Raw genomic sequence first — 16,287 nt, 5'->3', positions numbered from 1 at the left:
AGCACTAAGAAAACTAGCAATAAAAAACAATACTATAAAACAGATAACTTAACTAAAGACATTTGGGACAACAAATAACGAACGACAGACAATCGAGTATCACCTTGGAGGTAGTATGTGGATAATTAAAGTACTAACAATATAAACAGAGTGCTGATTAAGCTAAAAAGTGAGGTAGTGCGTAGTAGAGTAGCAAATAGTGCAGATAGCATGAACAATAAACGGCTGTGCAGAGTTTTTAGAGTGTGTGAATTAGTGGAGCATGCGGGGGGTGGGGGGGTGATGTCAGATGTTGTAGGGGCAGACTGTGGCAGGAGGCAGAGGGGGGAAAGAGGCAGAGGGGGGAAGGAGGCAGAGAGGACGAATGGGGGGGAGAGCAGGGAGGGAGTTGAGTCTCCTGACTGCCTGGTGGAATAAACTGTTCTTGAGCCTGCTGGTTCTAGCACGGAGACTCTGCAGTCTCCTCCCAGATGGCAGCAGGCTGAAGAGGCTGTGAGACGGGTGGGTGGGGTCACCTGCAATCCTGGTGGCTTTGCGGGTGAGACGTGTGTTGTAAATGTCCAGAAGGGGGGGAAGAGAGACACCAATGATCTTCTCAGCTGCTCTCACGATGCGCTGCAGAGTCTTACGGCAGGACACGGTGCAGGCGCCGTACCACACGGTGATGCAGCTGGACATGATGCCCTCAATGGTGCCTCTGTAGAATGTGTGCATGATGGAGGATGGGGCTCTTGCTCTCCTCAGTTTGCGGAGGAAGTAAAGGCGCTGGTGAGCTTTTTTGGCCCGTGATGTAGAGTTGAGGCTCCAGGACAGGTCTTCGGAGATGTGCACACCCAGGAACTTGGTGCTGCTCACCCTCTCCACTGCAGCACCGTCGATGGTCAGAGGAGCATGCTGGGTGTGCGTTCTCCTGAAGTCCACAACAATCTCCTTTGTCTTCTCCACGTTCAGATGGAGATTATTGTCCTTGCACCACGAGGCCAGCCTGCTCACCTCACTCCTGTAGATTGACTCATCGTTGTTGTTGATGAGACCCACCACAGTCGAGTCGTCTGCAAACTTAACGAAGAGGTTGGAGCTGGAAGATGGGGTGCAGTCATGGGTCAGCAGAGTGAAGAGGAGGGGGCTCAGCACACATCCTTGGAGGGCCCCCGTGTTCATCATGATGGTGCTGGAGGTGTTGCTGCCGACCCGAACTGCCTGTGGTCTCCCTGTCAGGAAGTCCAGCAGCCAGTTGCACATGGAGGTGCTTAGGCCCAGGTTGTCCAGTTTGTGGATGAGCTGCTGTGGGATGATGGTGTTGAATGCTGAGCTGAAGTCGATGAACAGCATTCTGATGTGGGCGTCCTTGGTCTCCAGGTGGGTGAGGGCTGAGTGGAGGGCAGTGGAGATGGCGTCGTCGGTCGATCGGTTAGGCCGATATGCAAACTGGTAGGGGTCCAGGGTGGAGGGGAGGGCAGACTTGATGTGCTGGATGACTAGCCGCTCGAAGCACTTCATGAGGATGGGGGTTAGTGCGACCGGGCGGTCGTCATTGTAGCAGGATGGAGACGACTTCTTCGGGACGGGGATGATGGTGGTGGCTTTGAAGCATGTGGGGACAACAGCTTGGCTCAGTGAAGTGTTGAAGATGTCGGTGAGGACATCTGTGAGCTCCTCAGCACAGTCTCTCAGGACACGACCTGGGATGTTGTCAGGACCTGGCGCTTTCCGTGCATTTGTTCTCTTGGGGGATCGCTTCACGCAATCCTGGGAAAGCGTCAGTACCTGGTCGCCAGGAGAAGGTGGCGTCTTCTGTGCTGGGGTGCTGTTGTCTGCCTCAAAACGAGCAAAGAAGTTGTTGAGGTTGTTTAGCAGAGAGGTGGAGCTGTCACAGGTCTGCGGAGGGGGCTTGTAGTCCGTGATGGACTGGACCCCGCCACAGGTTCCTGGTGTCTCTGCTGTCAGTGAAACGGTCTGCGATCCTCCTGGAGTATTGCCTCTTGGCCAATCTGATGCCTCGTGACAGGTTGGTCCTGGCAGTCCTTAGGCCCACCGCGTCCCCAGCTCTGAAGGCAGTGTTCCTGGCCTTCAGGAGCCTGTGGACTTCACCTGTCAGCCATGGCTTCTGATTGGCCCGAATGGTGAAGGTCTTGGTGACCGTGACATCGTCCATGCACTTTTCCACGTAGGACGTGACGGTCTCAGTGTACTCCTGGAGGTCAGTAGTGTTGTTGTTGGTGGCTGCTTGTTTAAACATGTTCCAGTCAGTGGTGGAGAAGCAGTCCTGGAGTGCTTCTGTGGACCCCTCAGGCCACACCCGTACCTGCTTTCTAACTGGTTTGGTGACTTTAACCAGTGGCCTGTATGCTGGCATTAGCATAACAGTGGTGTGGTCTGAGGCCCCGAGGTGGGGGAGGGGGAGGGCTTTGTAGGCCCCTTTGTTTACAGTGTAAACATTGTCCAGAATATTGTTGCTTCTAGTGGGAAACTTGATGTGGCCATGAAGTTGTGGAAGCACACTCTTGGGGTTTGCATGGTTGAAATCCCCAGCCAGGATGAGAAAGGCATCAGGGTGTGCTGTCTGCTGCTCACTGACGTGCTTATGGAGTTCATACAGAGCCTCACTCCTGCTGTTGGTGGAGCCAGGGGGATGTATATTGCTACCAGCAATATGACTAAATTCCCTCGGCAGGTAGAATGGCCGGCATTAAATAACCATAAACTCCACAAGTGGTGAGCAGTGCTTACACACCACAACAGCGTCACGGCACCAGGCATCATTGATGTAAACACACAGTCCCCCGCCGCGGGTCTTCCCCCCCCTCGACGAGCTCTCTTTCTGACCGGTAGCACGTTAGCCCAGCTAGCTGAATGGCATGGTCCGGAACACTGTCATGAAGCCATGTCTCCACAAAAACAAAGACACAACACTCACTCACAGTCCTGGAAGTTGTGCGGAGTAAGCGAATATAGTCCAGTTTATTGTCCAGCGAGCGTACGTTGGCCAGAGTGATGGTCGGGATAGCCGGCCGGTGAAGGCTAGCCGCTAGCCTAGCCCGGATACCTCCGCGCTTCCCCCTCTTCTGCTTCCTTGTATTCCGACAGTGGCGCTTCCACTGTGGGCTGGTTGCAGGAGTGGGGGTCGGTGATCGAGCAGGCCTCCGGAGCAGACCGCAGTCCCGTAGCTCTTCCACTACCACTGGATTTAACTCCGTATTTATGGTTTTTCCGATGTCGAGCAGAACCTCACGGGTGAATGTACGCCTTGGGGTTAGTGGACGCGATGAAGACGGACAAATACACACAGATACACAACCTAAAAAACATAAAAACGCAGGTTTTGCAGGGAGAGAGAGGAGCCGCTGCGTGCACCCGCGCCGCCATCTTGGATCAATTTGTGTCTTTGTGTGTGTGTGTGTGTGTGTGTGTGTTAGATCAAACTGGTTTCTCCTATTTCTCTTGTGTTGATCTCTCAGTGAGTGTTTCTGTGTTTCCTCCCAGACTGACTTCAGATCAGATCATGGATGTGAGTTTAGAGGAAGAGGAGGACGGAGCAGAGTCTCCTGTACCCAGCTGTCTGTCTCTGAAGAGTGATTGGTCCCATGATCGTTTCATAGACTTCAGTAAAGGAGCTGGACCCTCGGACACAAAGTAAGTCTTCTTAGCAAAGAAACAAACCATGAAAGCTTCTCATCATCCACAGCTGTAGCCCTTTTTATATTTACAGCTTCTTTTATAGTTTTGTCCTCAGAGAGTTTATTAAAGATTCATATCATAAAAATATCAAATGTGTGTTTTTTTTTTACAGAGTTCAGAGGAGCAGACAGAGAGCAGAGTCTCCTGTACCCAGCTGTCAGTCTCTGAAGAGTGATTGGTCCAAAGGTGACATTATAAACTTCAGAAATAAAGGTGGACCCTCGGACACAAAGTAAGTCTTCTTACTAACTCTTTGTCTCTTCAGATGTTTTAGGAGGGTTAAAACACAAGAAACAATCATCTCCCTGCAGACTATGAGCTGAATCCAAACAGAAGAATTTCTTTCTTTCTTTTTTAATTTCATCTTTATTTAAGCAGGTAATTAACCCATTGAGATCAAGATCTCTTTCACAAGGGCGACCTGGCCAAGAGGGCAGCAGCACACGTCCTGATTAAAACACTTTACAGACAGTAAGTTAAGAAAAAAACAACAATTCCAATGAACAGATCAGTTTACAGATGAAGTGCAGAGTTGTGATGACAGGTTACAATTCAGACACACAGACACTGTCCGATTGCCTCATGTTTTTTGTCCTTTAAGATGGAGCCAAAGGCTTCAAGTGAAATGAGGTCGGCCATTTTCAAGTCATTTTGGAGAAAGTTCCAGGTAGAGGGAGCAGCAAAACTGAACGCTCTTTTTCCCAGCTCAGTGCGGACACGAGGAACAGACAGTTTTAAAACATCACAGGAACACAAGGCGTGTTGGCTTCTGGTTCTTTGAAGGTGTTCACATAAATATGACGGCACCAAACCAAGAAGAGCTTTATAAAGAAGATTTAGCCAGTGTAAATACCTGCGCACCTTTAAGGGTGGCCAATCAGATTTCATGTACAGGTCACAGTGATGAGTAAGGCGTCTACAACCTGTCACAAATCTCAACGCGCATTGATACACGGTATCCAATGACTGTAGCAGAGGCGCCCATGTACAGCACATCGCCATAATCCAACAAAGGAAGGAAGGTAGAAGAAACAAGAAGTTTCCTCGCCCTGAGTGAAAAGCAGGTTTTATTTCTATAATAACATCTCAGCTTCACTTTGAGTTTGGAGACGAGTTTGGTGATATGTGCATTAAATGATAGTTCACAGTCCAGAAGGAAACCCAGGTACTTGTAGCTTTTGCAAGCTTGATTGTATTTCCTTGGACGTAAAATTCAAGGGTACATTTGTTGGTACTTCACGTAAATGTGAAAACAACATGAGCTTAGTTTTATCATAGTTTATGACCAACTTTAGTTCCCTCAGCCAAGACTGGACAACATTAAATGCTGATTGCATGAACTCAAAAGCTTGTGCAACAGATGTTGAGCAACAATAGATGATGATGATCACTTCTCACCTGTGCGCCGACGTGAGTGGCCGCACTTTCAGTAGCTCTGTCCCTGTCGTACTTGTCTGATATGTTATTCGTCTGTTGTGGCTCTGTGCCAACTTCTACTTTTATAGTTTTTATAGTACTATACTATATAGTTTTTATAGTACACCTTCAGTGTATAACTTTATGTATCCTATGGATACTTTTTCGTGCCTTCGTGGAAATAGCAGCGGAAAACTCTCTTATTCAAGGGAAACGCTGCTCTCGCTCTGGTCAGCGGGACAAGCCGGCATCGTTCACCCGATACCAGAGGAGCTGAGGCGGCGGTATAGAGGCTGTAGAGCCGGGGCTCTGGTAAGGGCTAAGCTCGCGGCTAAGCGATGGAGGTACAAGCCCTCGGTTCCGGTGATAGTTATGGGGAACGTAAACTGTCTAACCAACAAGACAGACGAGCTGGCTGCTCTTGTGAGGAACAACCGGACATTTAGAGAGTGCAGTTTAATGTGCCTCACAGAAACCTGGCTGACTCAAAACACCCCAGACGCTAACGTGGATCTACCGGGCTTTACTACAGTGAGAGCGGACAGAGACACGAAATGCAGCGGCAAACGGAAAGGAGGAGGACTCGCGCTGTTTATTAACAACAGATGGTGCCACCATGGACATGTTACTGTGAAGGAGGCAACGTGCAGCAAAGACATCAAGCTGCTGGCGGTGGGTCTCCGTCCTTACTACATGCCGAGGGAATTTTCTCACGCGATCGTGGTCTGTGTTTACATTCCTCCCCGGGCACACGCCGAAACTGCATGTGACGTCATCCACGCGACCACCTCAAGATTACAAACGCTGCACCCGGATGCTTTCATCGCCATCTCAGGGGACTTTAACCATGTTACTTTGAACTCCACACTACCGGACTTTCACCAGTTTGTAAGCTGTCCCACCAGGAAGAACAGGACAATAGACCTCCTGTATGCAAACGTGAAGGACGCCTACACTGCCACCCCGTTACCACCTCTGGGTAAGTCCGACCACAACCTGGTCTTACTAAAGCCACAGTACAAAACTATGATCCAGAGACAACCGATAACTACACGCACCTTCAGAAAGTGGTCTCCTGAGGCAGAGGAGGCGCTCAGAGACTGCTTTGAGACCACTGACTGGAGTGCCCTACAAGAGACCCATGGTGATGACATTGAGGGGGTCACACACTGCACAACTGACTACATGAACTTCTGTATGGACGTTGTGGTTCCCACTAAAACTGTGCGCTGCTTCCCGAATAACAAGCCCTGGATCACCAGCGATGTCAAGGAGATCCTTAACAGGAAGAAAAGGGCATTCAAGGAGGGAGACCAGGCAGAGCTGAAGCGGGTGCAGGGGGAACTCAAGGTCAGACTCCGAGAGGCAAAGGAGGAGTACAGAAGGAAGGTAGAACAGAAGCTGCAGCAGAACAACATGAGAGAGGTCTGGGAGGGCATGAAGACCATCACAGGCTGCAAAAAGAAAAACAACAACGCAGAAGACGAGGACCCTGAGAGAGCAAACCAGCTCAACTTGTTTTTCAACAGGTTCGACAGCCCCGTCGCTGCAGCGAGTGCCTGTCCCCCCAGCACCCCTCCACACACCCCCTCCCCCCCTCTCACTCCCCCCAACACCTCCACCAGAACAGATACAACCTCCAGTGACAATCCATCCCCCCTCCCCCCCACCATCACCAGAGACCAGGTGAGCAAGGAGCTGAAGAGACTCCGCCCCAGGAAGGCAGCAGGCCCAGACAAGGTGTGTCCCAGGATGCTAAAGGCCTGCTCTGCTGAGCTGGGGGCGCCACTTCAGCACATCTTCAACATGAGCCTGCAGCTCGGGAAGGTTCCTGTGCTCTGGAAGACCTCGTGCCTCACCCCTATCCCCAAGAAGAAGAACCCCAGTGAGCCAGGCGACTTCAGACCAATCGCTCTGACATCCCACGTTATGAAGACCTTTGAACGGCTGCTGCTCCAACACCTCAGACCCCAGGTACAACACGCACAGGATCCACTGCAGTTTGCATACCAGGCAAAGGTGGGCGTGGACGATGCCATCCTCTATCTTCTACACAGGGCTTACTCTCATCTGGACAAAGGGAGCAGCGTGATGAGAATCATGTTCTTTGATTTCTCAAGCGCTTTCGACACCATCCATCCCCTCCTACTGAAAGACAAGCTGACCGAGATGAGGGTGGACTCGCACCTGGTGAGGTGGATCACTGACTACCTCACAGAGAGACCACAGTACGTCAGACTGAAGGACTGCACATCTGACACTGTGGTCAGCAGCACCGGAGCACCACAGGGGACTGTGCTCTCCCCCGTCCTGTTCACCCTGTACACCTCGGACTTCCAGTATAACTCTGAGCTCTGCCACATGCAGAAATACTCGGACGACACTGCGATAGTTGCTTGTGTCAGGGATGGACAGGAGGAGGAGTACAGGAGCCTGATCGAGGACTTTGTGACGTGGTGCAGTGACAACCATCTGCAGCTAAACACCTCCAAGACCAAGGAGATGGTGGTGGACTTCCGAAGGAAGAAACCACATCTAGAACCGGTTTCCATCGGCGGGGTCGACGTGGAGGTGGTCAGGACCTACGGGTACCTGGGGCTGCAGCTGGATGACAAGCTGGACTGGTCGCCTAACATGGACACTACCTGCAGGAAGGGACAGAGCCGTCTGTACTTCCTGAGAAGGCTGGGGTCCTTCAACATCTGCAAAAAGCTGCTGCAGATGTTCTACCAGTCTGTGGTGTCCAGCGTCCTCTTCTACGCCGTGGTGTGCTGGGGAGGAAGCTGCAAGAAGAGGGACGCAGCACGCCTGGACAGACTGGTGAGGAGGGCCGGCTCTGTGGTGGGCACAGAGCTGGACTCACTGGTGACAGTGGTAGAGAGGAGGTCTCTGGACAAAATGCTCTCCATCATGGACAACACACACCACCCTCTGCACAGCACCTTCACCGGGCAGAGGAGCATGTTCAGCGAAAGACTGCTGTCACAGTCGTGCTCCACGGACAGACTCAAGAACTCTTTTGTCCCCCTATAGGCCATCAGATTGTACAACACTTCACTGTCACGGCAGGGAAGAAGCGCACGGTGATCCCTGGACTCTTTTTTCACTTTTTTCTCATTCCTCATCTGCACTGCTGACCTCAGAGTCAGCCCCCAATTTGGACACTGTAATGCATATTGATAGTCACTTTACTGAGCACTGGTCACTTTACAGATAATCACCCTAATCATACTACTACTGTTGTGTTATGCTACATCTGTAATGGTTGACATGATCACCCTAATTAGGTCAAGTTTCACTCTATTGTCTTCAACACTTAATGCTAATCTGCTCCTCAATAGTTGGGTACTTAACGATAATCACCTTAAGCACTCCTGGTTTCAGGTTATTGTCTAGGACACTTAATGCAAATCACTGCTCCTTTAAGTTGGTGAGCCAATTTACATTCCTGCATTGACTGTTTAACGACTGTACTCACACCTCTGGCACTACCTCCAACAACTCTGTACATGCACATGTAACTAGTTTCTAGAAGGTCAGCACTTTGTTTCTAAGGTTCCTTAACTGTTTACAGGTCTCTTTTAACCAGTACATGTTTTTCTCTCCTCACAGGTTATGTACATTATGCTATATAAGTTTTAAGTCTAATTGCTAATGCTAACTGCACAGGTTTAACATATAATTATGTTTATTCTTAGTCACATAGGGGCTGCTAAATCTTGTTTGGGGGATTATTGTATACAGAGGGGAGGGGGGACAGCGGGTGTGTATTGTAACTAATGTCTTGTGTCCTGCCTGTCTGTATACTGCTACTGGATGCCTTGAATTTCCCTCGGGATCAATAAACTATCTATCTATCTATCTATCTATCTATCTATCTATCTATCTATCTATCTATCTATCTATCTATCTATCTATCTATCTATCTATCTATCTATCTATCTATCTATCTATCTATCTATCTATCTATCTATCTATCTATCTATCTATCTATCTATCTATCTATCGTATCATCAGCATCAAAGTGTTACTTGGCATTCAACACATTTTCACACAGATTGTTAATATGAATGGAGAACAAAATGGGTCCTAATATCGAACCCTGGGGGACCCCCTTTGAGATTTCTAAAATGGGCGAAGTGGATCCTGCCGATAGTTGTCAAACAATTGGGCTGCTTGCTTTGACAGGCCAATTTGATGTAAGATGTTGATCAATAATCTGTAATCAACAGTATCAAATGCCTTTGAAAGGTCAATAAATAGAGCTACACAACATTTTTTGCAATCAAAGGCTTCAAAAATGTCATTTCAAACCTTAAATGCAGCTGTAACAGTGCTATGTTGTTTTCTCAAGCCTGACTGATATTTAGAAAGGACATTATTATCCTCCAAGAAGTCCTTCAATTGATCACTAACTAAAGTGTTAGTCTCGTCGTCTACCTGGCCGCTAGCGCTAGCATTAGCATCTTCCTCATCTTCTCTATCCAACGAGGTGCGATCTTTGCTAGCGCCGTTAACGTCATCGACTTCACCCACTTGTTAGGGTTTATATTTACGTGCGTTTGGCATTTTTGTCAAGAAATTGTAATATACTCGGTACTGGGGCAAGCGTGGGCAACTGAGTGACTCCATGTTGAAATGGAAAAGCAAAAATGGGTCCAATAGGTCGGAGCTCTGAATCTTGCTGCCGTTCAGGTAGATGCCATAACCAGAAGTTAATCTTCATATTTTCTATCAGTCAACCATCAGTTTAGTTCTAAAGACATGTCTTCACAGGGGGACGAAGAGGACTCATGTTAGAGAGGAGGAGACGTCCTGTCCTCAGTATGGAAAAAGATCCAGACCAGGAGCTGGACTGCAGACAGTCAGTCAGAGCAGCACTGAACAAAGTAAGACTTTTATTGGTAAATGTCAAAAGTCTAGAAATTAAAACTCTTTTTACTTCTTTTAAAAAAACATTTGAAAACAATAATCAGATTCTATCATTCTCTCTTTCAGTAGATAGAGGTCAGCAGGAGGTTTTAGATCAACATAAGGTCAGTCTGAGGACGAGATGTGAACGTGTGACTGAAGGAAGTGATGAAAGAGGAAGTAGAGCCCCCCTCAAAAGGATCTACACTGAGCTCTACATCACAGAGGGGCAGAGAGAAGAGATGAACACCCAACATGAGGTGAGACAGATGGAGACAGACTCTAAAAAGAAGAAGACCCTCCATGAGACTCCAATCAAGTGCCAGGACCTCTTTAAAGCCTTACCCGACCAACAGGAACCAAAGACAGGAGCTCAACCCGACCAACAGGAACCAAAGACAGGAGCTCAACCCGACCAACAGAAACCCATCAGAGTGGTTCTGACAAACGGCGTGGCTGGGGTTGGAAAAACCTTCTCAGTGCAGAAGTTCACTCTGGACTGGGCTGAGGGCTCAGAGAACCAAGACATCAGTCTGCTGATCCTGCTTTCATTCAGGGAGCTGAACTTGGTCAGAGATGAGCGCTACAGTCTTCTTGAGCTGCTCCGTGTTTTCCATCCAACATTACAGAAGGTGGCAGCAGAGACGCTCGCTGTCTGTAAACTGTTGTTCATCTTTGACGGCCTGGATGAAAGCAGACTGTCATTGGACTTCACAAATAGGGAGGTTGTGTCTGATGTCACACAGAAGTCATCGTTAAACACACTGTTCACAAACCTCATCAAGGGGAATCTGCTCCCCTCAGCTCTCCTCTGGATCACTTCTCGACCTGCAGCAGCCAATCAGATCCCTCCTTCATGTGTTGACAGGGTAACAGAAGTACGAGGCTTCACTGACGCCCAGAAGGAGGAGTACTTCAGGAGGAGGTTCAGTGATGAAGATCTGTCCAGCAGAATCATCTCACACATCCAGACATCCAAGAGCCTCCACATCATGTGTCTGATCCCGGTCTTCTGCTGGATCACTGCCACAGTTCTGGAGCACATGATGAGCACAGAGCAGAGAGGAGAGCTGCCCAACACCCTGACTGACATGTACTCACACTTCCTGCTGGTTCAGACAAAGAGGAAGAAGAACAAGTATGGTGAGGGACATCAGGCGAGTCCGCATGAGCTGACGGAGGCCGACAGGGAAGTTCTTCTGAAGCTGGGGAGGCTGGCGTTTGAACATCTGGAGGACAGAAACATGATGTTCTACCAAGAAGACCTGGAGCGGTGTGGTCTGGATGTCACAGAGGCCTCGGTGTACTCAGGAGTTTGTACAGAGATCTTCAAAACAGAGTGTGTGATCTTCCAGAAAACAGTCTACTGCTTTGTTCATCTGAGCGTTCAGGAGTTTCTGGCTGCAGTCTACATGTTCCACTGTTTCACCAACAGGAAGAGAACAGTAGTGGAGGCTTTTCTGGGAGAAACACATGTAGATTCAACTCTTGATGTTCTCCTAAAGGAAGCAATGGAGAAATCCCTTCAAAGTCAGAACGGTCACCTGGACCTGTTTGTTCCCTTCCTTCATGGTCTTTCTCTGAAGTCAAACCAGAGACTCTTAGGAGGCCTGCTGGGTCAGACAGACAACAGTCCAGAACTGATCCAGAGAGTCATCAACAACCTGAAGAAGATGAACAGTGATTATGTCTCTCCTGACAGAAGCATCAACATCTTCCACTGTCTGACGGAGATGAAGGACCTCACAGTCCATCAGGAGATCCAAGAGTTCCTGAAGTCAGAGAACAGATCAGAGAAGAGACTCTCTGAGATCCACTGCTCTGCTCTGGCCTACATGCTGCAGATGTCTGAGGAGGTTCTGGATGAGTTGGACCTGAAGAAGTACAAGACATCAGACCAGGGACGACAGAGACTGATTCCAGCTGTGAGGAACTGCAGGAAGGCAAAGTAAGTCCAGATGTGATGAGCATTATAAATCAGTGTCATGTATTAATAGTGCTGGGTGATATGACCTCAAACCAATATCACCATTTATTGAAAATTTGACTTCAGTTCAGATTAATAAAAGATGATTTAGTTTTAGTTTTTTTCCTTCATAGTTCACTGACATGGTCTCTACTGTATATGTGCTCCACTATTAAAGCTGGGATATTTGTCTAATGAAAGAGTGAATATCTGATGAACTATCGAGTGGTTATTAAGTGAATATTTGGAATTGAAATCAAATCATCTCTTGAAATGAAAACCACACATTTTAGGTTTAAACGAGAAATTAACTTCTCTAAAAGAGAAACTTTTTTCTTCAGTCACTTGACTTGTTTTTGTTGGACGTCGTCTTCCATGAAGACAAAATGTGTTCAAACTTCCAGGTCGTGAATTGGACGTGTCTTCACCTGACTCTGTCCTGAAAATAATTGAAATAATTGACATGGGCGAGATGACATCGATTAATTGTTCTGAAAGTCGGTTTGTAATAATTTTAAATTAATTTCACAGCCCTATGTAATAATTTAATAAACTAAAGTAAATCGTCTCTGGTCACTAAAAACTGTTCCTCTGTTAATGTTCAGGAGAAACAGTCAGTGGTAGTTTTTTTCATACGTGATGTTTTTGAGGTTTTTGTCCTGAGTTCATAAATGTTTTTGATAGTTTTTTTGTGAACACATTCAGGAGAGAATTCCCAAAGAAGTGACTGAGATGTGTGATAGTGTTAATCCCTGAAAAGAGAGATATCAGATGCTGTGAGCGCCCCCTTCCAGCCTCTGCAGGCATTACTAATCAATCATCATCTCTGAACATGTCAGCAGGTAGATCACAGATAAAGTGTTCTTACAGGAGATCCTTCACCTCACTACATTTGATTCTTTGCTGACTTGTTTGATTTCTGGATCATTCTGCAGCAGTCTCTGTATTTTCACCTTTATAGAAGTGAGTCAGATGGCTGGAGAATGAGATGGTCCTCCTCCAGAGTTACTGTTCAATGACTTTCAAATGGTTTTCTACTGCAGAGAGAGTCCTCTGAATAGATCCCACTTTAGATCACTATAGACATGAGCTCATCCTAAATCAAACTCCATGTGTTTCCATGTGTAACCCTCCTGGATAAATGCACGTCTTTCTAGGTTCTGGAGGAGCGAGATTGTGAGCACAGTAACCATACACCACACACACACACACACACACACACACACACACACAGTTTAAGGAGGAGCAGCTTTGTTTGAGTCAAATCAGGATTTTGACCTCTAAATGAAATCATGAGCATGAATGATGTTTACCTTTATGAGTTCGAGGATCACTAAATCACATGAACTGGTTTGAATGACTTTGCAAAGCCATAACTTGTTTGCTAACAGGCAGAAAAATGAGCACAATGAAGTGAGCAGCTGGCTGACTGAGACATGTGAAGTGCAGCTTTTTAAGATGACACACACTTCACTCAGTTTCATGACTTCTACAGGAACTCTTCTCACTCCTAACTGATGAATTATCCTCTGTCCATCTTTATCACTTAGTTCTGCTGTTTATCAACTTCTACATTTAACATGGTGACAACATGGTGACCATCTCTTACTCACTCTGGCTTCATAAAAGAAGAAACTCTCGTCCTGCATCGCAGACTTTTACTTTGCTGCACATCAATCTGCACTGCATAACTACTGTTGATTTTAGTCGTACAAAACTGCAACAATAAACTCACTGACTTAGTAATCACAGCTTGAGTGTGTTACATCAATCAATCAATCAATCGTTATTTATATAGCGTCAATTCATAACAGGCGTTGTCTCGAGACACTTTACAAAAGCAGGTGACAAATGTTAACAGACAAACCTCACTGTTTGTCTGTTAACATTAACAAAAGAGCAGGTAACAAGACCATGCTCATTGTTATGTTTACAAAAAGCAGGTAAAGGACCTTACTGATGGCTATATTTCAAGAGCCCAGCTTAATCCGTCATAGCGTGGCAAGAAAAAACTTCCTTTTAACAGGCAGAAATCTTCAGCAGACCCGGGCTCATGATGGAACAGCCATATGCTAAACTGTCAAATAAACACATCAAATAAATACATGACATACAAACAAGCCCTGGATCACCAGCGATGTCAAGGAGATCCTTAACAGGAAGAAAAGGGCATTCAAGGAGGGAGACCAGGCAGAGCTGAAGCGGGTGCAGGGGGAACTCAAGGTCAGACTCCGAGAGGCAAAGGAGGAGTACAGAAGGAAGGTAGAACAGAAGCTGCAGCAGAACAACATGAGAGAGGTCTGGGAGGGCATGAAGACCATCACAGGCTGCAAAAAGAAAAACAACAACGCAGAAGACGAGGACCCTGAGAGAGCAAACCAGCTCAACTTGTTTTTCAACAGGTTCGACAGCCCCGTCGCTGCAGCGAGTGCCTGTCCCCCCAGCACCCCTCCACACACCCCCTCCCCCCCTCTCACTCCCCCCAACACCTCCACCAGAACAGATACAACCTCCAGTGACAATCCATCCCCCCTCCCCCCCACCATCACCAGAGACCAGGTGAGCAAGGAGCTGAAGAGACTCCGCCCCAGGAAGGCAGCAGGCCCAGACAAGGTGTGTCCCAGGATGCTAAAGGCCTGCTCTGCTGAGCTGGGGGCGCCACTTCAGCACATCTTCAACATGAGCCTGCAGCTCGGGAAGGTTCCTGTGCTCTGGAAGACCTCGTGCCTCACCCCTATCCCCAAGAAGAAGAACCCCAGTGAGCCAGGCGACTTCAGACCAATCGCTCTGACATCCCACGTTATGAAGACCTTTGAACGGCTGCTGCTCCAACACCTCAGACCCCAGGTACAACACGCACAGGATCCACTGCAGTTTGCATACCAGGCAAAGGTGGGCGTGGACGATGCCATCCTCTATCTTCTACACAGGGCTTACTCTCATCTGGACAAAGGGAGCAGCGTGATGAGAATCATGTTCTTTGATTTCTCAAGCGCTTTCGACACCATCCATCCCCTCCTACTGAAAGACAAGCTGACCGAGATGAGGGTGGACTCGCACCTGGTGAGGTGGATCACTGACTACCTCACAGAGAGACCACAGTACGTCAGACTGAAGGACTGCACATCTGACACTGTGGTCAGCAGCACCGGAGCACCACAGGGGACTGTGCTCTCCCCCGTCCTGTTCACCCTGTACACCTCGGACTTCCAGTATAACTCTGAGCTCTGCCACATGCAGAAATACTCGGACGACACTGCGATAGTTGCTTGTGTCAGGGATGGACAGGAGGAGGAGTACAGGAGCCTGATCGAGGACTTTGTGACGTGGTGCAGTGACAACCATCTGCAGCTAAACACCTCCAAGACCAAGGAGATGGTGGTGGACTTCCGAAGGAAGAAACCACATCTAGAACCGGTTTCCATCGGCGGGGTCGACGTGGAGGTGGTCAGGACCTACGGGTACCTGGGGCTGCAGCTGGATGACAAGCTGGACTGGTCGCCTAACATGGACACTACCTGCAGGAAGGGACAGAGCCGTCTGTACTTCCTGAGAAGGCTGGGGTCCTTCAACATCTGCAAAAAGCTGCTGCAGATGTTCTACCAGTCTGTGGTGTCCAGCGTCCTCTTCTACGCCGTGGTGTGCTGGGGAGGAAGCTGCAAGAAGAGGGACGCAGCACGCCTGGACAGACTGGTGAGGAGGGCCGGCTCTGTGGTGGGCACAGAGCTGGACTCACTGGTGACAGTGGTAGAGAGGAGGTCTCTGGACAAAATGCTCTCCATCATGGACAACACACACCACCCTCTGCACAGCACCTTCACCGGGCAGAGGAGCATGTTCAGCGAAAGACTGCTGTCACAGTCGTGCTCCACGGACAGACTCAAGAACTCTTTTGTCCCCCTATAGGCCATCAGATTGTACAACACTTCACTGTCACGGCAGGGAAGAAGCGCACGGTGATCCCTGGACTCTTTTTTCACTTTTTTCTCATTCCTCATCTGCACTGCTGACCTCAGAGTCAGCCCCCAATTTGGACACTGTAATGCATATTGATAGTCACTTTACTGAGCACTGGTCACTTTACAGATAATCACCCTAATCATACTACTACTGTTGTGTTATGCTACATCTGTAATGGTTGACATGATCACCCTAATTAGGTCAAGTTTCACTCTATTGTCTTCAACACTTAATGCTAATCTGCTCCTCAATAGTTGGGTACTTAACGATAATCACCTTAAGCACTCCTGGTTTCAGGTTATTGTCTAGGACACTTAATGCAAATCACTGCTCCTTTAAGTTGGTGAGCCAATTTA

The 16,287-nt window shown here is 48.1% G+C and overlaps 2 protein-coding genes across 5 annotated transcripts in view; one reads left to right on the top strand and one right to left on the bottom strand.

Annotated features, from left to right (window-relative positions):
* The window catches only part of LOC306822700 (uncharacterized protein), a 223,317-nt gene that overhangs the window by 3,059 nt on the left and 203,971 nt on the right, over positions 1-16,287 (top strand). Inside the window, exons 2-3 of the mRNA XM_079341872.1 lie at positions 3,484-3,633; positions 3,791-3,910. Of these exons, the coding sequence (XP_079197998.1) occupies positions 3,503-3,633; positions 3,791-3,910 (251 nt within the window). The 5' untranslated portion in view covers positions 3,484-3,502. The remainder of the gene's footprint in view (positions 1-3,483; positions 3,634-3,790; positions 3,911-16,287) is intronic.
* Positions 1-16,287, bottom strand: part of LOC306822718 (V-set domain containing T-cell activation inhibitor 1-like) — a 217,145-nt gene that overhangs the window by 81,059 nt on the left and 119,799 nt on the right. The window lies entirely within an intron of this gene.

The sequence above is a fragment of the Symphodus melops genome, assembly GCF_947650265.1.
Source record: "Symphodus melops genome assembly, chromosome: 4".
Lineage (NCBI taxonomy): Eukaryota > Metazoa > Chordata > Actinopteri > Labriformes > Labridae > Symphodus > Symphodus melops.
Note: the sequence above shows the minus strand (reverse complement) of the source record. Positions and strands in the feature narration are given on the sequence as shown.